A 23,247-nucleotide genomic window follows, 5' to 3' on the forward strand; every position below is an offset into this window, starting at 1 on the left:
AAATCTTTATTATTCATAATCATTAATGGTGATATATATGTCAATCATATTAGGAAGTTCCGTAGCTTTTATTTAAGGAAACAATAGAGAATATTCTTTTGTATATTAATAATTGATTTAATAGTTATTTAATAAAAACTATAATATATGTGTAGATAGACCGACTTATTTCTCTAACAATCCTCAAAATAATTCTCATGATGACACGTGACTACCAAACAATGTTGCAATGTTCCAGGATTAATATATAGGGGATTATAGTCTACTTGAAATGAAAAGAAAAAAAACAACTGAGAGCAGCAGATTTTGCTAGTAAAATCAACAGTTATGGAATGAGATAATGTTAGATTAATTTATTCAGTCAATTGCACAACAAAATTTATCATTTATCTCGAATGAAATGGATTGATCATTTTATCAATTCTACAAAAAAAAAATTATAATACATTTGGATGAAGAGTCAATGATATAAATTTATTTTAATCTATATCATATTTATTTTATTTTGTTCATTTTTATTTCATCTATTCTCTTATACATAAATCAGAGCCAAATCAACAATGGGCTTTCTTGTTGTTTCTGAACGACCCAATAAAGTTATTTATGATAATCCAAGTACATTATTATCAAAGTTAAACTCTGGACTAATCCTTATAACTATTTAATTTATAATTTAAGATATTTGCAGTGATAGAAAAACAGTTAATAAGATAACAATTTCTTCTTATTTTCAAATTGAACCTTATAATGTTTTCGCAATATATTTTTTTTTTATAAAAGAACCACTAAAGGTAATTTTCATTTAAAAAAATAATAATTTGGATATTACGTCCAAAATAAAATAATAGTACAGCACCCAAAGAGAGGTTTAATTTTGTCGCTTTGCTCACTCTCGTTTCTGCATCCTTTTTGCCCGATTTGCCTTTATAAACGGCTGCTGCAAAAGCTGTATCCTCTTGCAGAGCTCACACACTAATAATAATAATGGAGAAGAACCAGAGATTCAGAAAAGTTTGTGTTTTTTGCGGAAGTAACTCTGGCCATAGAGATGTTTTCAGCCTTGCTGCTATCGAACTTGGCAATGAACTCGTTTGTTATCTCTTCTCTCCATTTTAATTTAATCAAATATCGTTGTTCTGGTGATAAAGATATGGACTTTAATGGCCAAAGAATGGAAAAGTCATAACTTTTTTTTGTTCCTGTGTATGTTTTCGGACATGGGTTTGAGTTTTTGTTGTCCTTTTATGCTCTGTAATTACAGAACTTACGAAGTGCTGAAGTCGTTTATAGTTTGGTCTGAATGTTTAGATTTTTGTGTTTGGAACAAGAGTCAAAAATTTGACTTGCAATAATGTGTTCTTCTTTAGAGTGTTGTGTGCTTCTGAAGATTTTGGTGTGAATTGTGTAGGTGAAAAGAAAGATAGATTTGGTTTATGGAGGAGGAAGTGTTGGACTAATGGGTCTGATATCTCGGAGAGTCTCAGAAGGTGGTTGTCATGTACTCGGGTTAGTTTCCAAGACTCCTCTTCATTCCCATTAGATGCAATTTCAAAATCTCCATCTAAAAGGAGTGTTTTTCTTTTTTAATGCATGTTCTGTAAAATGCAGGATCATCCCACAAGCTCTGATGCCTATTGAGGTATGGTTCATCACTCTGCACCTATTTCAAAAAGTCTCTGCTGAGTTTTGGATTGTGTTACTTACTTGTGGGTCTAACAGATATCTGGTGAGACTGTTGGAGAAGTAAGAGTTGTTGCAGACATGCACGAGCGCAAAGCAGCAATGGCACAAGAAGCTGAGGCTTTCATTGCCCTCCCTGGCGAGTTTTTCTAAACCTCTATATAAGTGTTGTTGTTTTTGTTAAAAAAGAAGTTGACTTTCTTGTTTTCATCAGGAGGTTATGGAACAATGGAGGAACTGCTGGAGATTATAACATGGGCACAGCTTGGTATCCATAAGAAGACGGTACTTGAAAAACCCATCTCCCCCTTTTGTTTTAAACACATTATAAAAATGAATGTGGGAATATTCGTATTGTTTCTTGCAGGTTGGTCTTTTGAATGTTGATGGTTACTACAACAATCTGCTTGCTTTGTTTGACACTGGAGTTGAAGAGGGTTTTATTAAGCCAGGTGCTCGTAACATCCTTGTTTCTGCGCCATCTGCCAAAGAACTCCTGGAGAAGATGGAGGTACATACCTACAACAACAACAACACTTTAGATCATTGTGTTCATTAGTGGTTTGTTGTTTCAGTTTTTTTTTTTTCTTTGGCAGCTATATACTCCTTCGCACAAGCACATTGCTTCTCACCAGAGCTGGGAAGTAAAGCAACTAGCTGGAGATTCTTAACATTCTGTTTAGCATTTGAAACAGCATGTGTTTTTTCAATTTGAACAGTAGAAAAGCTTTTGGTGTATGGTGAAAGCCATTATTAATTTCAGATTTTGGGATCATACATAATGTCTTTTTTCTTCTTCTTTTGGAAATCAGAATGATCTGTCATGTCTTTTGGAGATAAGCTGTGACAAGATTATAAGGTTTGGATAGAGACAGCTTACTCAACTCACATGGAAAGCATTTAGTAACTGTCTGTTTTGAAAGCAACTTTGGCTATGAGGGGGCCGGGCCCTTCCTTCATCTCTGTCTCTTATTTTGCATCTTTTGCAGAAAACAAAACACTCTCTTCTGTCTTCATATTAATCTTAAAAGAAATAGCCAAACTAATAACATGTTTAAGGATGGTGATGATGTTGAAATACTCAACAATGTACCAAAGTTTATATTCCTTACAACTGTGCAATGCATAAGCTTTTTATAGATCAGTACAGGACTTTGTTTCACTGTCTTTTTTTTAACCATTTTTGTCTCCCTTAGTATCATACTATGCCAACTTTCAAAATCCCCATTAGTTTTACTCTTCACATGTGATTTGCTCTCTCTGTTTCAACCATAGCCAGCTCAGAGAATATGGAATTTTGGAATAGTTACGGTTTGGATTCAAATATGATGCTATATGTTCCTGGTGCATGGATTTTTTCATATTCACGGCTGGTAAATATAATTTTTTGCTTATAATTTGCATTGATAATCTGATATACTAAGATTGATAGTTTGTGAAGTGATATGAGGTTACAGAACTACATGTCACTGATTCTCATTTGGAACAAAATAAGATGCTATAGAAGTACACTATGGATTCGGAATATATCATAAATCTCTCAAAAATTGTGAACCTGTGACTCAGTTTACACTATATATAAGGAACTAGAAGCAGTGTTAAGTATAAAATCAGTCTCAAGAACATATGCTTAAGGCGAATACTCTGAATAGCATTGGAACTCTTTAAGAACCTTAGTTCCTGCTTGCATGATTGTGAGAACCCTCATAAGTTGTTATCACAAAGCTCGGATCAACTCTATCTCTTTCAACCCTTTTCTTCACGGGACAGCCATCAGCTGAACATTTGTAGTAGTTTCTGCAAATGAACATATACATCACTACAACTAGCCAGTGGTGTGGTGCATTTCAGATTCCAGGTCATTAAGGTTGAATTTTAGAAGATGTTGTTGCCTTACCTGGGATTGGGGCTGTTCTTGACCATCTTCTTCCCATACTTTCTCCACTTGAATCCGTCGTCAAGCACTTCAACTTCAGACTCTGTCTTGAATGCAACTCTCTCATTAACTTTCTTCTTCTCTTTCTTAACTTGGTTTTTTTTTGCATAAGTAAAAAGAAGAAAACATATAAGATTTAAGGTCCAAATGGTAACATTGGTGCCACTAATAATAACAAAAGCATATAAATTCATATGTATATAGAAAGATTTTTGTTATTATTAATTGCGATGCGGTGGTCACAACTATCTTAGCATAGATTAACTTGTAAAAATATACACTACTAGTGGTTGTCCGGCGCTACGCGCCGGGTTCAGACGTAAAAGTTGTTTAATAAGCCGTAAATGTTATGGTTGTTCAAATTTGTAATTCGTGCTAAGCTGATGTATACCGGAAGGGTATGGTATTTTGAAAAATTCAGAACTCTTAGCTGATGATTTGTGTTAAGCTGGCTGTTAAAATGTTATTGAGAGGGCATGGTGGGTTGTAAAAATACTTGTTGAAGGTTGTTTTACAAAGTATATATTTTTTATTTGCACGCATGTATTTTTTTGGTTATTGCCATTGTTAAAATGATAAAGTGTTAGAAATAAATATATAAATGAGGAGAAATCAGTTAGAATATTTTGGAAATAAATCGAAAGTAAAAAATATGACAGAAGTGATATTGGAAATTAGAACCAAATAAACTCTTATATTATTATTTTTAGTTGAAGCAAGTATCATAGATAACTGTCTCTACAAACCGGACAATTTAATTTTGTACGAAGCTACTGATCAATGCAATCGAAATGGTAATTATGGCCGCGACTAAGAAAGCAAAGGTTGTTTCCATCATTGTAATCTCCGAAGCATACGATGCATATATCATCTTTCTCTTCCGTAGTTAGAGGCCTATTAGTACTCTCTAGGTCGGTGATGATTAGATCGACGTCAAGTGTTGATGATGCGTTTTGGTTAAAGTCTTTGATAGTTAGAGTAATTTGTAGATCATTAGCTAAGATATTGTTGGTTTTAAAGATCATTTATTCAACAGAGTTAGTTGTCTGTGTTGAATTGACTTTTTAAAGGTGTTACAGTTTAGTTTTTAGGATGATTTTTTCATAACATGTTTATAGTAATAGTGGTTACGTTGCGTTTAGCTTTAGATTTATTATAATTTGTGCTCATTTCTGATCAGAATGTAATATGTGTAACTGAATGAAGCATTGAAATATTATGAACCTTAGCCTAATACATCTTGGTAGAGAGAGCAACAATTAGTTGTCTGTGTTGAATTGACTTTTTAAAGGTGTTACAGTTTAGTTTTTAGGATGATCTTTTCATAACATGTTTATAGTAATAGTGGTTACGTTGCGTTTAGCTTTAGATTTATTATAATTTGTGCTCATTTCTGATCAGAATGTAATATGTGTAACTGAATGAAGCATTGAAATATTATGAACCTTAGCCTAATACATCTTGGTAGAGAGAGCAACAATTGGTGTTTGAAATATTTTAGTTTTCTGCGAAATTTTGATTTTATATGTCTTACAATTCTTTGAAAATTTATATAAAATTTGTAACGTTCCAGATTTGTATTGTTTTTAGATTTTAAATATTTATTGTAGACACTAATATATTGTGAGTAAATAAATCAAAGGTTTAAATTGTGAAGTAGTCTTTGGTTTAGCTAATCAAGACATTTCTATTATTTTTAGTAAGTTTCTATAGGGATTGTTGTATTAAAACCAATAGAGTTATCGCTAAGCGTTGCATGAATTTTATCTGAGGAAATTTAAGACAGAAGATATGAGTTGTTAGAATATAATTGATAATTTTTAAAGGGAGTTGTTAGAATATAATTGATAATTTTTTTTTGTGAGCTTAACTTGGTTGTTGAGAATATTCTTGTTGGTAAAATTATAATTTATACAAAATATAAAAATAATTTCCAGGAGAGTAAATAGATTGTTGGAAGAAAAAAGATACAGAGTTTGAGTGTCCACGTGTAATATTAGGATAATTAATCACATTTCCTTCATCTTTCACTTCTCTCTCTCTCGTCTCTATAACTTATGAATCCTATTTGTGATTTTATTGTAAACCTCCACTCTTACCGTCAATTATTCATCCCCATTAAACATAAGCTCTTCAATAATTTTCTTTAGCTTGAAAGTAAATTTACTATGCATCTCTTCCATCAATCCACCACCACTGCAACGTTTTTCCTTGAGCTTCAGGTTTTGTCTCATCCTCTCCTGCATGTAGATGGCTGCGCTTTCCGAGAGATATACAAAGATTTTGGGTTTAGATGCAGAAGCTTCTCTTAGCCGGTGGAAGTTAGGGTTTGTGCACGGTGCCCGAGGCGATGTGACGGAGCTTGGCGGAGAGAGGCTTTAGAGTCAGAGTTTCTTGTAGATCTCGGCGTTCGGCCACGGGATGCCTCCGAGGTTGGCTCTGGTGGGTTGTCGGTTAGTCGTGGAGGGATCTACGGCCGGTTTCGAACACGCTGGCTGGAGCAAACTTCCGACGACATTGGGATCTGCTATTCCAATCGTGTTCGTCGGAGTTGGGGGTTTTGTGTTCCTTGTGTCTTATCACACTCGCTTTAGTATTTTCTCTTAGATTAAGATCTCGATCTCGATTTGAGCTGTGCTTTGTTTGCTTGTTTTGTGTTAGTCATTGCGGTTGGGTACCGTCGTTTCTCCGACGTCGAGATGTAACTTCCGATCCTCTCTTTTTGGAGATTGTTAAATTTTAATATTTAAAAGATAAAAAAACAGTTGTCCAAAAAAAAAAAACTTTATTTAGATTATTATAATATTGAAATAGAGATGAGATATTTGAGTTACATAATTTATTTAAATAATGTAAACAAATTTTTTGATATGAAATCATGTGGGCTCTTGGCGGGCTTCAGCAACACAAATCGCGTGTAGTTAACACAACGGATGCAGGCGCGGAGAGTGAACAAAACGCGTGATACACACAAACCACTGCTGTTGCGACAGGTGTCACCATTTGCCCCCCTCACAAATATGTCGTGGATAGTATGAGGAGACAGATTTTCTAACTTTATTGTATTAGATAATCAAGGGGTTTTATGTCTTGGCTCTCATGGTCTGATGCATAAGGTTGATGAAATCCTCAAGACATATATCATATATGTTTGAACGGATCTTTGGATCACAGCCAAAGGCTCATATGAATCAGTGATTCCGTTTTCATTCATGATAATCCTTTCTACAAAATGAAAGAGAGACTCACCGGCAGAAGCAGTGGTTGTAGCAGCGGCAACAGAAGCCATGTTACTTAGATATTCAGATTGACTGAACTAGAGGAACCAGAGAAGAAAGCAGAATCATCACTGGTCTGATAACCATAAGAATGATTCATCCCGGAGACCGCAGCGACAAGATCATCATCCATCCATTCATCTATGAGTTGTTTTCCAAATTTTGAATATTTTGCACATACATTAAGTTTATCAGTTAAAGTACATGATGTTAAAATAAGGTTTGCCTGGGTTTAGGTGAACTTTTAATGCAAATAAATCTTTATATAAATTTTCATATTCATATTTTTAAATTATTTTGTTTTTTTTCTTTGTAATCATATTGTGTAAAAATATACTCATCCTCTCATACTCCCTCTGTTTTCTAAAGATGTATTTTTTAGAGTTTTCACACATATTAAGAAAACACATTAATCATGCATTGTTTTTAAAAATTATCAAATTTCAATGCATTTTAACCAATAGTCTTTCAATAAATTCAATTAATTTTATTGAAAATTGCAATTTTTATATAGAAAACATAAAAAATACATCTTTTTGAAACAAATATTTTTTCCAGAATATGCATCTTTTAAAAACAGAGGGAGTATTATTTAACACAAATATGATTACAAAGAAAAAAAATAATTTAAAAATACGAATATGAAAATTAAAATTTTAAAATAAAATGTAAAACAAAAAAAAATTAACCCGCCCTCCGGAATCTAGTTTATCATTAAAACAACAATTTTTCTTTTGAAATCGACCTTACTGTTCATCTCCGACTCTCACAGTCCGATCTCTGACTCTGACCGATCAATCAATCCAACGGCCATGGGTCACTGTTTCAGCCGGGATATCTCCGCCGTCAAAGACGACGAGATCCCCGACGTTCCGAATCAACAAACCGTCGCAAACCCCCCGGCACGCTTCGATCTTACAGCACTGAAGCAGATATGTGGAGCATTGGTGTGATAAGTTACATACTACTCGGTGGAAGCAGACCTTTCTATGGAAGAACTGAATCTGCAATCCTTGTTGTGTGCTTAGAGCAAACCCTAATTTTGAGGATTTGCCTTGGCCTTCTACATATCTCCTACCGGTAAAGACTTTGTGAAAAGGCTTCTGAACAAGGATCATAGGAAACGAATGACAGCTACTCAGGCTCTAGGTTACTTCTTGAAATGGAAACAAGAACATCTACATCTCCTACCGTGGCATGTTTTAATTTTGGCGCTATTGAAATATGTCGTGACTAAACTGATAGATATCAATTATCTCTGCACGGACTTAGCATGTGCAAAGCTGACTTGGATAAAGAATTGGAATGAAGGAGACCTTCTAACTGGTTTAGAAGCTTTGCCGTTAGTGAGACTGAGGCAGCTTCGTGATGAGTATAAAGAGGAAGCTTTAGATGCAGAGAAGGATTATGCTTATGATGTTGATGTGATTCAAGCGCTATGAGCTTGGAGGGGATGATCGCCATGAGATCATCTCTACGGTCGCTATGAGATCGTATTTCTATTCATTGTGAGTGTCTTGCTAGTTGTAATCTGACATTGAAGATCAATAAAGGAGGAAGAGATATCTTGAGTCTATCATAAACATACTTAAATTAACCAATGATTTCATTAATGTTATTCTTTTACGCATGATTTTACATAATCATTGGGTTAAACCTATATCCAATATGTGTTTTCTTCGGAAAGCTCATTGTAGCCGATGTCGTCTGGATCTCGAGTCAAAAAGCTAAGGTAAACTTTTGTATGTTTCTCCAATCTCAAATTCTGAAAATCTTATGAATAATAATAACTGAATTGGAATTTAGTAATTTACTATGATGGTTGAATCATACGAATGGGTGGAGAGAGTAATGAAGGTGAGATGGGTTAATATTATGAAGATGATGAAAGTGGGATCTCAAAAGTTGGAACCACATCAGTGCTTTCGTATGCAAAGATATGTCATTTATTCTCTTCTGCAGATTAGGAACTGCAATGTCTATTTTTTAATGCTTTTCTTATCCACTTTGTATTACATGGTTAGGATGAGAAAGGTTTAATTTGTGTTGCATGAGATATCTGAATTTTTATTGTGTAATTTCTTTATTTTGGTCTCAGTGATTCAGATTCTGGTATTGTCTCCATCAAGGGAACTTGCTTCACAAACAGAGAAGACGATACAGTCTATTGGAGTACATACCAATATTCAGGCACAATATCCATCAAGCGTCTTTTCATGTTTGGTGATTGTGGAGATGGTGTCACTGGTCAGATTGGTCATTTTCTTGGTTGGTTCCAACAAGAAAGTGGAAAGTGTTGGAATATTGATCAGAGCTGGAGAGTCTCATGAGGATCGTCACCAGGTTTCAGATGATGGTGTTCTTGGTGCTTCAACAATCAGCAAAGAAGGCAAGTCATAGCCGAATCGAAGCAGATAATGTAGATTTTGGTTTGGTAGCAATAGGTTTGATTCTCATACGAGAACTATCAGGAATAAAACAAAAACTTTTGACAGTGGTTTGTGCTGATTGATAGTGGTTTGTGCTGAAACAAGTGGTTTCACAACCTTTTACATAAATTTTTATTTTTATTGTCCTCTAAAAATCTATTTATATAAAGTAGAGTTCCCTCTCTCCAGGGCTCTCCACATCAGATGCCACGTCAGTAATTCGGAAGCCCTGAAGACGACACGTGTCTGTCACTTACTCTCCAAATGCAACGCTTCTTTAATTGTGTATCGTCTTTTTGTTTTTGTATATCGTAGGGGCTTTTGAAATTACTATTGGGCTTAAGATCAAACTGTTTTTTCGGCCCAGTCAACCTTAACTCTAATCTGTATACGTGAAAACATGTGTTTTTCGTTGCTCTACTTTCGACGGCGACGGTGACGATCGAGATTCCTCACGGTTTCAATAACAGATTCCTTTATGTGTTTAATTCCATTAATTCAGAGGCCCACTACGAATTATTCATTGTGTCGTTTGCGTCAGCGAGATCTGTGTTATCGAGTATAAATAAGTCAGAATTTCTCTTCTTAAAATCGTGATCTCTTCATCTCTCTTCTACTCATCTCTCTTATAGTATACAAATTCATTGCTTTTTCTGCACAGTTCCAATAGATTTCATTCTCATATAATGGTCAAGCAGTCTCTTCTACTTGCTGACTTGAATGTCTGCCGGTGTTCTTCCGTGCCCAGATTCTGGGAAGCAAACTACCAATATATAGAGGATATATAGTTGTTCTCACTTGATTTGATTTTTTCTTTTTTTGTAGGATGTTGGAAAAGCTGTGTCTGAAGACTTATCATATTCTCTATGTAGACAAAACCATGAGAGGTATTGAATAAGTTATATGTTTTTGACTATACTTCTACGTTTTCTTCTTTTCTTATGTTCTTGTCATATTCTCTATGTAGACAAAACCATTGGTTAGTTTCCTTTCATCATCCCAGTTCATGGTTAATGGGAACAGAATAGTTTCCTTCCTTCTGGAAACATCATATCATTGGTCACGACAGTGTGATGGCATGTATGTGGTTTTACATTACAGTCGCTTCCTTTTTAAAAAAAAATGGTTCTTAAATCTGAGAAAATATAGTGTTATGAGCAATACCGTTTATTGATTAGATTTTCTTTGTAAATGTGTTTCAGCCACCGTGAACATAACCAAAATGAAAAAGAATTTGTTGTAATGTACAGGTAAGTCTGTTCCTGAGATGATTATTTTTTTCCCAGGTTGTTGTTATTCGTCCTCTAATCCGAACAATGTTGTGTATTGATGTTTAGTGCTGGAGTGCACACACCTAGAGAAGAGAATGGAATCTTCCCAGCTCAGAACTAGGAACCTCACAACCAGTGACTTAGTAAAAGATTACCTGCATTAATTGGTACGCCTCTTTATGTCTCTTTAGGCAACAATTCCCATTGATTGATGCAAGTGAGATGTGAACCACACTTTGTATATATGCAGATGGGTGGAAGATCGAGTGTTGAAGAAGATATTCTCTGCCAGTTCACCTTCCCTGAGAGACCTGGTGCTCTGATGAACTTCCTGGACTCTTTCGGTCCACGTCCACTTCCTGAACTTCCTAGCCTTTTCCATTACCGTGAGGTTTGTATCTGAGTTCACCATCGCACCATAAGAAAGCTTTGTTGTAACTTTGAGTCTCAAGTTTTCCGCATAATTGTTCCTTCTTTCAAAACAGGGTGGGGCAGGCGCGGACGTGCTGGTTGAGATCCAAGTGCCGGAGCAAGAAATGGTGAGTTAAGAAACCGAGCTCAAGTTCTTGGATATGAGTACGTCTTGGTAAGTGAAGACACCGTTTTCAAGCTTCTTATGCACTGAGTTTAAAGTTGTACATGGAGAGATCAAAACCAAGAAGGAAGTAGAAGAAACATGAGAGGTCTTCCTTGCGGTTGGTCCGCGCTTCCCCTAATATTATATTTATTATGTCTAATTTTTTAATGTTTGTTTATAATTCTAACTTTTTTAGTTTTTTTATTCGTTGTCAAATACTATCTTTTATTGCATTATGACATTATTCTATTTTGGTTATTATCCTCTTTACTGAAAACACAATCTCATCTCATTCTCACATGTGCTTAACTAAAATTATTTTTCTATTTTTATCAGTTTTATTAGAGATCAGAGGTTTGTTTAGCATAAATGATTTTCATGATTGTAATTATACATTTTCTTAAATGTTTGTATCAAATTTATATATTATATACACATACATATTATCAATACTTCAAACAACATGATATTCTTGGATTTTAAATATAACAACATATACAAAACTTTAAACAAACATGTACTTTTAATTAATAAAACTTAGTATTAGGTTTTCATGTTTCATGGCTAACTAAAAATATATATATTTTTTTAAAAATTAAAATTTCACCTATAAATTATCATTTTATAAGCAATACAAAATAAAATATTGCTGGGTTCAAGAAATAAAAAAATGTAAAAGATGAATGATTCATGTCTTTCGTGTTAAATCTAATCGACTATAATTTTAAAATTTTGTTGAATTTCTTATTTAAGTGAAAGTTGGGAAAGTAAAAACAAAATAAGATAATCACATTTTGAATTATATTAATAGTAAAAAAGTATATGATTTATAAAAAACAAAATAAATAATCAAAGCTATTGTAAAAAGTAGTGAAAGTTAATATTACTTATTATTAAAAATGTTTAGATATGAAAATAAAAAATATATTTTCAACAGTTTAACGAAAACTACAATATCAAATATGATTTACTAATCCAGTTATTTTTGACAATCCAGTAAATCAAAGTAGAGGCGCATGGGTTCGAGTTATTTTTGACAATCCAGTAAATTAAGGATCTAAAGACACGACAACAGAATCTCGATGGAGTCGATTAGATTGTCATCGCAACAGAAATAGACAAGAGTTTATTGGAATCGAGAAGCTCTTGGGTTCTGTTCAGACAAAACAGCTGCAAAGGGATTCAGTGAACGGAGAAACTTGGATGTTAACCAAGATGGAGTTCTTTGGTGTGGAGAAGAAGATAAAATGGGATTTTTGTTTGGTTTTTGGTTGAAGTTGGGCCAGGTGGAGATTAATAATGGGCTTCATTTTTAATTTTGTTATGCAGTAGTTCACTCTAAAACCAAACTTTGAGATACTTGCACAAAGACAAGTCGGTTAATTTTGTATGTGAAATAGAAAAATAAAACGTTCATACAAGGTATGAAACTTCTAAAATTTTGTATAAATAGAGGATCTCGCAAGCTTAATGGATCATCCGGTGAATCAGAAATACAAAAAAACAAAGAGATAGTTAAAGAGAGATCCGGCATAAGAAATTAAAGAACAAAAAAAAATTGTTGTCGATAAATTTTTATAAAAAGAAAACATAATAAAGAAAAAGAAGATCAATAAGGCAGTGCCAAACCAACAAATGTACAAGAATTTCAACATGAATCTTTTTACGGTTTTGTTTAAACATCGTTCTACGGATACAACATTAATTTTAAAATATTTAGCGAGGGACATTAAGACACACTACATATAAGGGATACAAAACTATTTTCATAATATGATAATAACAACATTGATAAAGGTTTACAATATCTACACACAAGTAAAGTATATCCCGCCCGTAGGGCGGGCCGATCCTAGTTTGCATATAAATGAAAGAAGGAGAAATTGTGAGTGAGTTTGCCAAGTCAAAACAAACACAATACATTATAGTATTATCCGTTAGAAAACGAAAATAATATCCGCGCATCCGAACGGGTCAAAACTCTAGTTATTGCATAATAAGTAGGCCCAGTGGCGGTCCCAAAAAAAAAGTTTGTGGGGTCAAAAAAGTTTAAAAGTGTAGTTGAGGAGATTCGAACCTCTCTTTTGTGGGTTCATAACTACATTGCCTAACCAATACACCACAAATGACAACTGAAAATAGCTTACAAATTAAAGTTTTGTTATTATTTGTGGTGTCAGCTGACACCATAAGTCAACAAGTGGGTCCGCCACTGAGTAGGCCTCCCTTTGCTTATATGTATCTGTGTTTGCAGCTCTGATTTCTCGGTTTACAAGCTGGTTAGGTCTTATATCCGCGCCTCGCCATTCAGAAGATCAGCACTTTAAGGTATACCCTCATGTTTGTACTAAGTGCATTGATCTTTTCTCTTGGCAAACTCACTTACTTGTTAATCTTTGAATAGGCTCTCTCCAAAGCTATACCTGATGAGGAGCTTGTGTTTCTTAAGGCGCAGTTCATGCTCCTAGACCCTAAAGATGGAGGCCTATCTCTTAACAGCTTCACAACGGTCGGTGTCTCTTTCCTGATTTAGCTATAGCATATTTGATTCGGTCTTTTAATAATGTGTGAATCAAAATCCAAGCTGTAATTGTCTCTCTTTTGCTTTAATTTATAAAGCTCGTTTTGTTAAGAGAAAACTTATAAAGACAAACTTGTCATCATCATCATCATCATAAAAAGAGAGAAAGAACTCTCCTCTTTAAATTAATTCCAAACATAAAATGAGATGAAAACGTCTGTTTTGTTTTTAATGAACACTAGTTTTGCTCCTCTTCGTTATAGACTAAGATCTACAAAGGAAGAGAGAAAGACAAGGCAAGATAGATAGACGCTTCTTCTATTAAAAACAAAACATGTGCTTCTTGTTCTGGAACCAAAAATAAAACTCAATATTGATCATGAGATGCTATAACAGAATTTGAATAACATTCAAAGATAAAGAAAAATAAAGCTGACCTGGGACTGAGCAAACTCAAGTTATGAATCACAAACAACAAGTCATCCACATATTTGGCTGAAAGGAAACGTGGGTTGGGCATTAAATGTAGAAATCAAGGTTAATTCTGTAGGAAAATTTAATTTATGCCGTGAAAGTAAAAGTTTGGCATGACACTGGGCTTGATTATATAAATTAAATAAACAATAGGCGTGGAAAAAACAGTAGAAGATGAGATTTGCTGTTAGCCGACGAAGATGGCGTTACGTGAAAATTTTAACGGACCTACCTTCAGTAGGCTGTAACGTCGTAATCAGAGAAGCGCACCGTTTAAAAAGTTAGTATTGCAAAAAAAAAAATCAATGAGAATTACGACGACAAAACGAGTAGTACACGATGAGTCAACTGTCATTGGCATTTTGTTGTCGGATTTTTAATTGATTTCCCCAAAAATATTCCTTTATTAACAATTGTTTTGTACGAAACGAATTTACTCGAAAAATATAACGAAAACATGTCTTTGAATTTTTATCTCAATCAAATAGATTTTACAATTATTGTGTTCGTTCACGGCAAGAAACTAATCTCACTTTTTTTTTGTTACATCTCACTTTTATAAGAATTAATAAAAAAATCATCAACATCATCATCTCCCTCATTTTCGTCGAATTGATCTCCACCGTCCGATTCATTGACTCCAGCTACTCCATCACCAGCTCGCTCATCAGTCTCCTCCTCCTATACACACATTCGAAACGACAGCGTTTGAGGTTTAGTTACTTGTGAAGAAAAAATAATCAACAGATTTTGGCGGCAACTAAAAGAAGAGTCCAACGGAATATAGCCGAAATGCTTACATTCTCAGGAACATCAGTAGTTGTCTCTGCCTCTTCTCCTTCCTTTGCAGCCGCAGCTTTTTGCTCTAGCTTCTTAATCACAGTATGATAAGAAGTAAGATCTACAAGAAAAAAACAAAACTTGCTAAGTTCTTCCATGGCACAACGAAGAAACTAAATAAAGAAAGAAAGAGAGAGAGAGAGAGAGAGACAGAAAGGAGGATCTCTCACCTTTGCGGCGAGTTGATATTGCATCATTAATCTTCCATGGATTCTTGCGGTCTTCCAACTTGTATTTCAGTCTGATCTGTTGTAGCGTTATTCCTTCAGGAAACAGAAGATGTACCATCGGTAGATCGATCCCAAACGCTTGAATTCCCTTGTAGAAGAGCTGTGTGTCCTGTTTTGACCAACGAGTTCTGGGAGTCTTTTTCATGTTCGTGTGATAGTTAACCGGTGAGTCCGGTTGAACTTGTACGTAATTTTCATCTTCCTCCATACCAAACACGCCTTCTTCTGCGTCAAAACCTTGTGAATAATAGTGGTTATCCAAAAAAGATGCGTTTGTATTACTGCACCCATTAACACAAAGTCCTGTTAGATAAAGAAAAACAAACTAAAATAAATAAAAAACTCTTTTGACAATGAATATACTGTAGTACCTACCTTTCTTGGGTCGGCGGCACAACAGGAGCTCTCTTTGCTTCTTTTTTCTGTATGTTAGGAAAAAGCTTAGGATCCAGAGGATACGCCACACAGCTCAAACGAAACTATAAAATAAATAAATAAATAAATAAAAGAGTAGGGGTTTCTTACCTCCAGCGATTCTCTATATCGAACAAGGCGAATCATATCTCTCATAGGCAGACGTTTGATATCACCATCCGGGGTTTCAAGCAATTCCTTCTCCACTAAACCACCACGCAAAAAAAAAAAAAGAACATGAATATAGCTGGTCAGATGCTAGCTGATAATTCCAGTTGAAAAGAATCATTATGTTCAGCTTTAAGTTACATGATCTGTTTTTCTGCCGACCACTCGAATGCTTGAACTTCTTCTCAGGGGACTTATTTGCTTCTTCTTCTTCTTCTTCATTCGTAGTGGCTTTCTTCTTTCGACCTCTCTTCTTTTCTCCCTTTTTGTCAGTACGTGTTTCCGCTTCATTGGACTGCGTTTCTCCTTGTCCCATAACAGTATCGTTATTACTAGGTGAGACAACACGATGCTCTTGTTCCAGTACGTCAGGAGCCTGATCAAATATAAAAATCAGAACCAAATATTAAAAAAAAACATATATATATATATATATATATATATATATATATATATATATCCAAACTTAACACAGTAAGAGAGAGAGAGCAAATATATTCTTACCGATTCTTGTGGAATATTATCTTCTTCTTCTTCTTGATACTCTCCATAAAATGCAGCATTGGTGCATTCATTGAGCATACATTCAAACTGATTAGCACCAGTTGCATCATCAACAGAGTAATGAGACCCAGCTACTTCTTCTTCAATCACAGGGTCAAGCAATCTTCTAGGCTTTGGCTGAAACTTTCCACTATGTTGCTCTACACACGTACAACATTACACCCCAATTACTACTAGAATGTATATTAAAGAGAATCAAATAGATGAATGCCAAAAATAATCAGTGCTGAAAAGATTACCATAAGCACTGGTGATGCCTTCCTCTTGCACAATATCAAGAGTCTCCATGTTCCAATGGCATTCTACTTCTTCCTGTATCAAACATTAAAACCCTGCAAAATCAGTTTTATACTTAAAAAGTAAAACAAGCTAAACATCAGGTTAGAAAGAGAGCATCCACACATACTTGCGTTTGAATCCTTTGAGTTTGAGCATTAATAACTTCATCTGTTTCGCTAGTAACAAAATCTCCAAACGTTGCATAATCTTGTCTTGTGGGATCATCAGGGAATGCAAGTACTGCCGCCTCTGTGCCCTCATCACATTTTTGTCCCTCTGAATTTAATTTAGCACAAGCATGAAGAACATATGCCACTCCTGTGACATTCTAAAAGAAACAAAATAATGTTATTATTGCTCAAATTCAAAGGATGCAGACAGAGGTATGGGTGGATGCTCTCTTTCTAACCCGATGTTTCACTTCTTTTACTTATAAATATAAAAGTGATTTTGCAGTTTTAATGTTCCAAATGTCTAACGAGTAAACTCAGCAATATGAACTAAAATGAATAATCCAATCAACAACAAGGATAGTAATCGAAAAAACGTGTCTTAAGAGCTAAACTCAGGTATCACATTTCACACGGATCTAATGTATAACCTCTTTAAATTAATATTGACTAAAAATCTTTATAAAATAATAAAATTTTATAGTTCTAACATAAAATCTCTATCACATTCTATTAGGGATGGGATACCCAAAGACGCACCCGACCCAAAAAAACCAAACCGAAGTAGTAAAATATCCGAACGGATATTAAGTTAGAAGAGATTGGATATCCAAATACGAAGATAACCAAAACATATGTATATTAACTCTTACATTTCTCATTTTATTTAAAAATTTATATTGATATTTATCCTAATATCTGAATGGGTAACAGAACGCCCAAACCTACATTCTATTAAAAACCTCAGCTATGTCCGAAAGTTATAGATCAATCTCTCGTGAGATAAGAGGTGAGAATATATATATATATATATACATATATATATATATATATATATATATATATATATATCATGAGAAGAAATTGATAGGAAACGAACCTTCTTCTTCTGCTTTCCACCTCCGGATTTCGCCGGCTCTGACGATGGTTGTGGCGGAACATTGTCCTTCTTCGTCGCCTGTGATAAGAAATACGAAATAATTGTTAAGACTAGAGAGAGAAGAAACATAGATCTGCTTAAAGAGGGAGATACCATGACAGAGACGGAGTAGCGAACGAATTAGAGGGAAGAAGGAGGCTAAGGTAGAGATCGAATGAGTGCTGATCTTATAATCTCTAGGGTTTCTGAGGTGGCAGTTATTTTAAAAGCCGTGTTTTCGCGGTTTAATTGAGGCCCATATAAACTATAATGATCGGTTTTATGGCTTTGATTGGTGACATGCATTACAATTGATTTAGTTTGAGTTAGACATATAAATCAAAAATGTTACCAATCATGAATTAGTTTTGTATTTTTAGAGTTGAGTTCGAGTTGTGCTTAATTATTGTTGAGTTATCATTTTGAGTTATATCTTTTGTAAAAATGACAAATCAAATGTAAAATCAACATCAACAAAAATCTCATGTATTAAGACTTGAGTTTGTAAAATATTTGGTTTTTCTAAAAACTGCCCACATCTTTTTCTTTTTTTGGGACAAATTCAACAATCGACAAAACTTGTCCATACAGTTTAGTACGTTTAGTTTTATTAATTAATATAATATATTTACTTTTAACATAGTTGTCTATGTGTAAACCAAAAATTTGCAGAAAAATTATATTTTCCATTATTAATTTTGTTTGGTACTAAAAACTTATGTATACAAATTATTTTTATATATGTAGAACATACATATATATATATTTGAATATCTTAATTTAATTTTTAAATTAATATATTTTATTTTCATCTGAATATTTTTATTAATTGTGTATTTAATACATACTACAATTTATACGTCAAAAATGTTACCAATCAATTATTTTGCTAAATAGTATTTCATATTTTTAAAAGTATTCTTATTAAAATACTATTTATTTTTTATTTTTTAAAAATAATATATACTGCAATTTATACAACCTGAGGAGAAAGTTATTAAAAACCGAATCAATGTGCTGAGCGTCATTCATGAAGTAACCCACTACACAGCTTTTCCACAGAGGCTCTGTGTTCTCCAACAGCTCTACCGGGACTTCCAATTCCGCTACACCATCCTTAACCACGAACTGAGGGTTCAGGTTCGGGCTTGCAGATCCCTCCACAAGAACGGAGGAGTACGATTCCACAACTGCTAGTGTCTCCACCGATTCCACGCCATTTGTTTGCCTCGGCCCATCAACTTCCGTTCTCTGAACCTCTCCGCGGGCCTCTTCCTCCTTGTTTGTCGTGGGTGAATCACTTTTGTTTCGTGAATCGCCATCTCCATCGCCACCTATCATTAGGGTATTACAACAAGCTGAGGAGAAAGTTATTAAAAACCTTCGCGGTGTACATAACATTTAGTCCGGTTTTCTTAAACCGGGAAGTGGCGGTGTGGGTTTTAACTTTTAAGAGCTAATTGAGCTGGAGAAAGGTTTCATACCAAAAGGGTTTTACTTCCGCTACTGAGAGAGAGGTTTCCCATGGCGCGTCGCAAACCAAACGCGGCGCCGAAAAAAGCCACGCGCCAACCTCCTGCTGCAGCTAAGCAGAAGTTCTCCAGCGCCGAGAGATCATCTCTGTACGCGTCAAGGGAAGCAGCCAAGGTCCTCGGCACCGTCCTCAGAGGAGACGCCGAGCGTCGAGCCGTCGCTTCCATAAAATCGCTCGTCTTCAAACCTTCCGTCCGCAACAAACGCGGCACCTTCGCTCTCGTCTGCGAGACGCTCAAACGTAAATCTCAACTCCTTCTTCCTCTCTTTCTGATATTCAGACAGTAACTAACTGACATGTCTTGTCTTGTCTGCAGATCTTACTGTAATAAAAGAAGTTCTTGAGATCGCTGACGTGTTGAATAGCAAATGGAAGGTAATGGGTTTCATCGTAATTTCTATAAAGTTCGATGCTTTAACCTACTTTCATTGCTAAAGTTTGATTCTTTTTTGGGTTCATCGTAATTGATATAAAAGTTTACTCCTTTCACTTACCCACAATGCTAAAGTTTGGTTTTTTTTTTTTTTTTTTGGTTTTGTAGAGACAAGAGCCATTGGTCTATATTATTTGCTATGACATCCTTTTCGGAAAGGTAATAGCTTTTGTGAGCTTCTCTCTACTGTCTCTAGCTATGTTTTTTTTTTCTTTTGCTCAAGTGAGCTTTCTAATGAATCCAGGAGCCTCCATTGATTGGCGATGCTGAGAAGTTTCTCATGAAACGAAAAGATGCTCTAGTTTCAAGTCTAGCCACGCTTTTAGTGAGGAAGAAAGTTGAGACTGTTGATGAGCTGTTAGGTCTTTCTCAAGTTAATGGTAATAATAGATATACCCTAAAGCATAAACTTGTTGGCTGTTCTGTCTCTTGATTTTTCATGAATTGGGTGCAGGTCCTTTGAAACCAAGGTATGTTCGTGTAAATACACTCAAGATGGATGTAGATTCAGCAGTGCAGGAGCTGGTGAAACTGTATAAGGTATTACACTAACTAGTTATAGTGAAGTTGGGATCTTGTATAAGTGTTGAACAGTCCTTTCTATGATTCCATTTTTCTCACTTTTTTTCTGTTTGTTCAATGTGAAAATAGGTGGAGAAAGATGAGACAGTTCCTGACCTGTTGGTGATGCCACCTGGCAGCCATTTGCATGCTCATCATTTGGTTAAGAACGGACGTATATTTTTGCAGGTAAAACGATGAATGATCTTTGTAAATTCTGTTTATTTTTTTTTATGTTTAATTTACTGACATTTACTACTTGGAATGATATGATAGGGAAAGGGAAGTGCAATGGTAGCAGCCGCACTGCAGCCAGAACCAAGTTGGGAGGTTATTGATGCATGTTCAGCTCCAGGAAACAAAACTATTAATCTTGCTGCTCTTATGAAAGGACAAGGAAAGATCATAGCGTGTGAGCTAAATGAAGAACGTGTAAAGCGTTTGGAACAGACTATTAAGCTGTCTGGTGCTACCAGTATCCTTCTCTTACCTTCTTTTACATAAAACCCTTTCAGCTTTTGGTTTGATAATTGTGTTCCAAGTAACTTGAATATACATGGACTCAAGTGTGTGTATACATGATTTGCTTTTCTTAACCCCAAGCTGTGTAGATATTGAAGTCTTTCATGGTGATTTTCTGGGACTAAATCCGGAAGATCCTTCTTTTGCAAAGGTAAAGGCATTTACTTAGTCTGTGGCTTGGCTATCTATTTTTAGGATCACTTAATACTTGCATGTGGCTGATTAACTCAGGTTCGGGCTATATTATTGGATCCTTCTTGCTCTGGCTCTGGAACCATTACAGATCGTTTGGACCATCTTCTCCCTTCTCATTCAGCAGGTTTTAAACTCATTCTTGTGCCTGCGTATATGTGTGGTTCTCCCTTCTCAACACTTTTTCTATGTAGATAACAAGAATTATGACTCCATGAGACTCCACAAGCTCGCTGTTTTCCAGAAGAAAGCTCTTGCTCATGCACTCTCCTGTAAGTTTTTTTACATACTTCTCATCTCATGTATGTTTTGAATTAGTAGAGTACTCATCCTCATATGCCTATGCACTTTGTATAGTTCCACAGGTTGAGAGAGTAGTATACAGCACATGCTCCATCCACCAGATAGAAAACGAAGATGTTGTCTCATCTGTTTTGCCTTTAGCTTCATCCTTGGGCTTCGAACTCGCTACTCCTTTCCCTCAGTGGCAACGTCGTGGTCTCCCTGTATTAGCAGGATGTAAGTATCATTCATCACCACCCTTTACCGTTTTTTGGTTTCTAAAAACAAGTTTGATGATCATGTTTGGGCTTTTTTTGTCTTGTTGCAGCTGAGCATTTACTCAGGATGGATCCAGAGGAGGACAAAGAAGGGTTCTTCATCGCTTTGTTCACCAAAACAACAAGCAAACTCGAGGACTCGAACTCGAACTTGTCTGAGGATCCTGAAAGAGAGTGTAGAAGAAGACGCAGACAGGGTCATCCGTTTCTTTGGCCTAAAGTGTTCTTTAGAGCTTGGAATGGGCGGATGAGGTGAAACTCCACTTATCAAGTAACCAACTCAGAAGATTAGGTTTCTTATCTCTCACGTTTAATAGTTTTATCAAACTTTTGTTTTGATCTTCATGTTGTCATATTGAATTTTTGCAACAAAGGAATGATTGACATTGGAAAAGTAAAAAGAAAAAAATACCTAGTAACTTTTTTCTTTCATCACTTTGATGATCACCCTTTTACCATTTTGGTTTTAAAATCATGTATATTGTAAAAATATTATTTCTCGGAAATTAAATTGAGAAACACAACTTGAACTGGCAACCAAGAACCGTGCGTTTGTGATCTCGGCCGGCGGCTGGGCTTCCACAGCCACCGCCGGTCCGACTTTGTTTTTTTTTTCTTTTGTTTTATTTTGTTGCTGTTCGTGCATGTCCTTTTAGTGAGGGAGAGATATCGATTTGCTCTCGGTTCACTAGAAGTTTGTTGACTCCGGGAAGAGATGGTTTCCGCAGCACCGTCGTCTCCGGCTTATGACTCCGGGGGGGTGGAGGCTTTCTTAGCTCCCCGTTGCCGGCTTTTGACTACTTTCTCGTTTCGGCTCTGGTGTGGATAGGAAGGTGTGACTGGGGAACGCCTTTATCTTCAGTTTGACGGCGTGGTTAGTTTTGGATGAGATCTCGACAGGCGATGAAGCTTTCCATTTGGTGATGCTACGGCGAGGAAGACGAAAGGTGTAATTGGGGGATTTCAATCCCGACGGGATGATTTGAAGTTTCAGAGGAGTTCTCGGCTCCGTTTATGGAGGCTCTCCGTGGATGAATCTCCGGTGGTGGAGATATGGAAGTTTCACTTGACTTTGGAAAACGCCGGTCAGTTTCCGGCGAATCTTAAGAAGCGGTGGAGGTGATCGATTGGACGACGCGTGTGATCTCCTCGTTGTTGAGGAATGAAACGTGTTTTGCTCGTTTCACAACTTGATCCGTGTTTGTCGGGTGGCTTTGTTTGGACCCGGATTTCTTTGTTGAGGTCTTTTCGGTTGGGCCTTTGGACTTTAGTAATGTTTTTTGTATGTTTGTATCGATCTTTAGACTTTTAATAAAATAATCTTAGTTGGCAGAAAAAAAACTGGCAACCAAGAAAATAAATGTGACTCTGTCGTATCAGGAGAAAAAAAAAGAGAGTAAAGAAAAATGTTAACCCATAGGATGATGAAAACATGTGGGCGGTTCCGACAGAAGCCAACTCCTCTCAGGCAACCTTAAAAAAAAGCGGCAAGTTTCTCTAACACTAACCAATAAACATTAGCCACGTCTCCTAATCATTTCCAAACCCATGACCCTCTCTCTCTCTCTGTCTCGCAGCCTTTTTGAGTCCGTCACTAATCGAGTCGTGTGTTTATCCAAAACACAACCCATTGTTTTGGCTCCCTCCATTTTTATAAATAATATATTCTCTATCGAGTTCATAGTTTTATAATCT

The 23,247-nt window shown here is 35.6% G+C and overlaps 4 protein-coding genes and 2 long non-coding RNA genes across 12 annotated transcripts; 4 read left to right on the forward strand and 2 right to left on the reverse strand.

The window, feature by feature from the left end:
* The first annotated feature begins 896 nt into the window (after positions 1-896).
* Positions 897-2,564, forward strand: LOC108825642 (cytokinin riboside 5'-monophosphate phosphoribohydrolase LOG8). The gene is made up of 7 exons (XM_018598970.2): positions 897-1,089; positions 1,409-1,506; positions 1,609-1,639; positions 1,720-1,819; positions 1,895-1,965; positions 2,048-2,191; positions 2,277-2,564. The coding sequence occupies exons 1-7, from the start codon at positions 985-987 to the stop codon at positions 2,349-2,351; spliced, it is 624 nt and encodes a 207-aa protein (XP_018454472.1). The 5' UTR covers positions 897-984; the 3' UTR covers positions 2,352-2,564.
* A 578-nt stretch (positions 2,565-3,142) lies between these two features.
* Positions 3,143-7,243, reverse strand: LOC108825216 (probable WRKY transcription factor 50). Its single transcript, XM_056995273.1, has 3 exons — positions 6,866-7,243; positions 3,578-3,707; positions 3,143-3,477 (listed from the first exon to the last, which is right to left on the reverse strand). The coding sequence occupies exons 1-3, from the start codon at positions 6,903-6,905 to the stop codon at positions 3,354-3,356; spliced, it is 294 nt and encodes a 97-aa protein (XP_056851253.1). The 5' UTR covers positions 6,906-7,243; the 3' UTR covers positions 3,143-3,353.
* A 1,004-nt stretch (positions 7,244-8,247) lies between these two features.
* On the forward strand, positions 8,248-12,587 carry LOC108852847 (uncharacterized). Of its 7 annotated transcripts, none has more exons than XR_008938946.1 (8): positions 8,248-8,626; positions 8,701-9,892; positions 10,149-10,210; positions 10,291-10,403; positions 10,526-10,573; positions 10,661-10,761; positions 10,845-10,985; positions 11,080-11,432. It is a non-coding gene; the product is annotated as an uncharacterized LOC108852847 (long non-coding RNA). The 7 variants fall into 7 exon arrangements; XR_008938942.1 differs by having other exon boundaries at positions 8,252-8,402; positions 8,582-8,626; positions 8,701-10,210; XR_008938943.1 differs by having other exon boundaries at positions 8,257-8,402; positions 8,582-8,626; positions 8,993-10,210.
* Positions 12,588-12,659: 72 nt separating this feature from the next.
* LOC130500335 (uncharacterized) lies at positions 12,660-13,799 on the forward strand. Its single transcript, XR_008938947.1, has 2 exons — positions 12,660-13,499; positions 13,576-13,799. It is a non-coding gene; the product is annotated as an uncharacterized LOC130500335 (long non-coding RNA).
* An 838-nt stretch (positions 13,800-14,637) lies between these two features.
* Positions 14,638-19,091, reverse strand: LOC108825215 (uncharacterized). The gene is made up of 11 exons (XM_018598538.2): positions 18,756-19,091; positions 17,712-17,789; positions 16,789-16,989; positions 16,622-16,694; positions 16,323-16,522; positions 15,960-16,194; positions 15,762-15,856; positions 15,612-15,658; positions 15,177-15,517; positions 14,967-15,067; positions 14,638-14,847 (listed from the first exon to the last, which is right to left on the reverse strand). The coding sequence occupies exons 1-11, from the start codon at positions 19,089-19,091 to the stop codon at positions 14,710-14,712; spliced, it is 1,845 nt and encodes a 614-aa protein (XP_018454040.1). The 3' UTR covers positions 14,638-14,709.
* Positions 19,092-19,225: 134 nt separating this feature from the next.
* Positions 19,226-21,987, forward strand: LOC108824114 (25S rRNA (cytosine-C(5))-methyltransferase NSUN5). Its single transcript, XM_018597476.2, has 12 exons — positions 19,226-19,524; positions 19,601-19,659; positions 19,826-19,876; positions 19,962-20,097; positions 20,172-20,257; positions 20,369-20,467; positions 20,555-20,753; positions 20,890-20,951; positions 21,032-21,119; positions 21,187-21,264; positions 21,350-21,511; positions 21,603-21,987. The coding sequence occupies exons 1-12, from the start codon at positions 19,275-19,277 to the stop codon at positions 21,806-21,808; spliced, it is 1,476 nt and encodes a 491-aa protein (XP_018452978.1). The 5' UTR covers positions 19,226-19,274; the 3' UTR covers positions 21,809-21,987.
* The last annotated feature ends 1,260 nt before the right edge of the window (positions 21,988-23,247 follow it).

The sequence above is a fragment of the Raphanus sativus genome, chromosome 9 (genome assembly GCF_000801105.2).
Source record: "Raphanus sativus cultivar WK10039 chromosome 9, ASM80110v3, whole genome shotgun sequence".
Taxonomy (NCBI): domain Eukaryota; kingdom Viridiplantae; phylum Streptophyta; class Magnoliopsida; order Brassicales; family Brassicaceae; genus Raphanus; species Raphanus sativus.

What these genes read in the sequence shown, in the direction of transcription:
- LOC108824114 (XM_018597476.2), top strand. Translation starts at nt 19,275, where the DNA reads ATGGCGCGTCGCAAACCAAACGCGGCGCCGAAAAAAGCCACGCGCCAA. An exon ending in AGCTGGTGAAACTGTATAAG is followed by an intron (nt 20,258 to 20,368) that starts GTATTACACTAA and finishes ATGTGAAAATAG; the next exon opens with GTGGAGAAAGATGAGACAGT. An exon ending in ACGGACGTATATTTTTGCAG is followed by an intron (nt 20,468 to 20,554) that starts GTAAAACGATGA and finishes ATGATATGATAG; the next exon opens with GGAAAGGGAAGTGCAATGGT.
- LOC108825216 (XM_056995273.1), bottom strand. Translation starts at nt 6,905, where the DNA reads ATGGCTTCTGTTGCCGCTGCTACAACCACTGCTTCTGCCG. An exon ending in TACAACCACTGCTTCTGCCG is followed by an intron (nt 3,708 to 6,865) that starts GTGAGTCTCTCT and finishes AAAAAAACCAAG; the next exon opens with TTAAGAAAGAGAAGAAGAAA. An exon ending in AAGAACAGCCCCAATCCCAG is followed by an intron (nt 3,478 to 3,577) that starts GTAAGGCAACAA and finishes GTTCATTTGCAG; the next exon opens with AAACTACTACAAATGTTCAG.
- LOC108825215 (XM_018598538.2), bottom strand. Translation starts at nt 19,091, where the DNA reads ATGATAGGTGGCGATGGAGATGGCGATTCACGAAACAAAAGTGATTCA. An exon ending in CTCAAAGGATTCAAACGCAA is followed by an intron (nt 16,695 to 16,788) that starts GTATGTGTGGAT and finishes TGTTTGATACAG; the next exon opens with GAAGAAGTAGAATGCCATTG. An exon ending in TCGGCAGAAAAACAGATCAT is followed by an intron (nt 15,857 to 15,959) that starts GTAACTTAAAGC and finishes GTGGTGGTTTAG; the next exon opens with TGGAGAAGGAATTGCTTGAA.
- LOC108825642 (XM_018598970.2), top strand. Translation starts at nt 985, where the DNA reads ATGGAGAAGAACCAGAGATTCAGAAAAGTTTGTGTTTTTTGCGGAAGT. An exon ending in GGTGGTTGTCATGTACTCGG is followed by an intron (nt 1,507 to 1,608) that starts GTTAGTTTCCAA and finishes TGTAAAATGCAG; the next exon opens with GATCATCCCACAAGCTCTGA. An exon ending in AACTCCTGGAGAAGATGGAG is followed by an intron (nt 2,192 to 2,276) that starts GTACATACCTAC and finishes TTTCTTTGGCAG; the next exon opens with CTATATACTCCTTCGCACAA.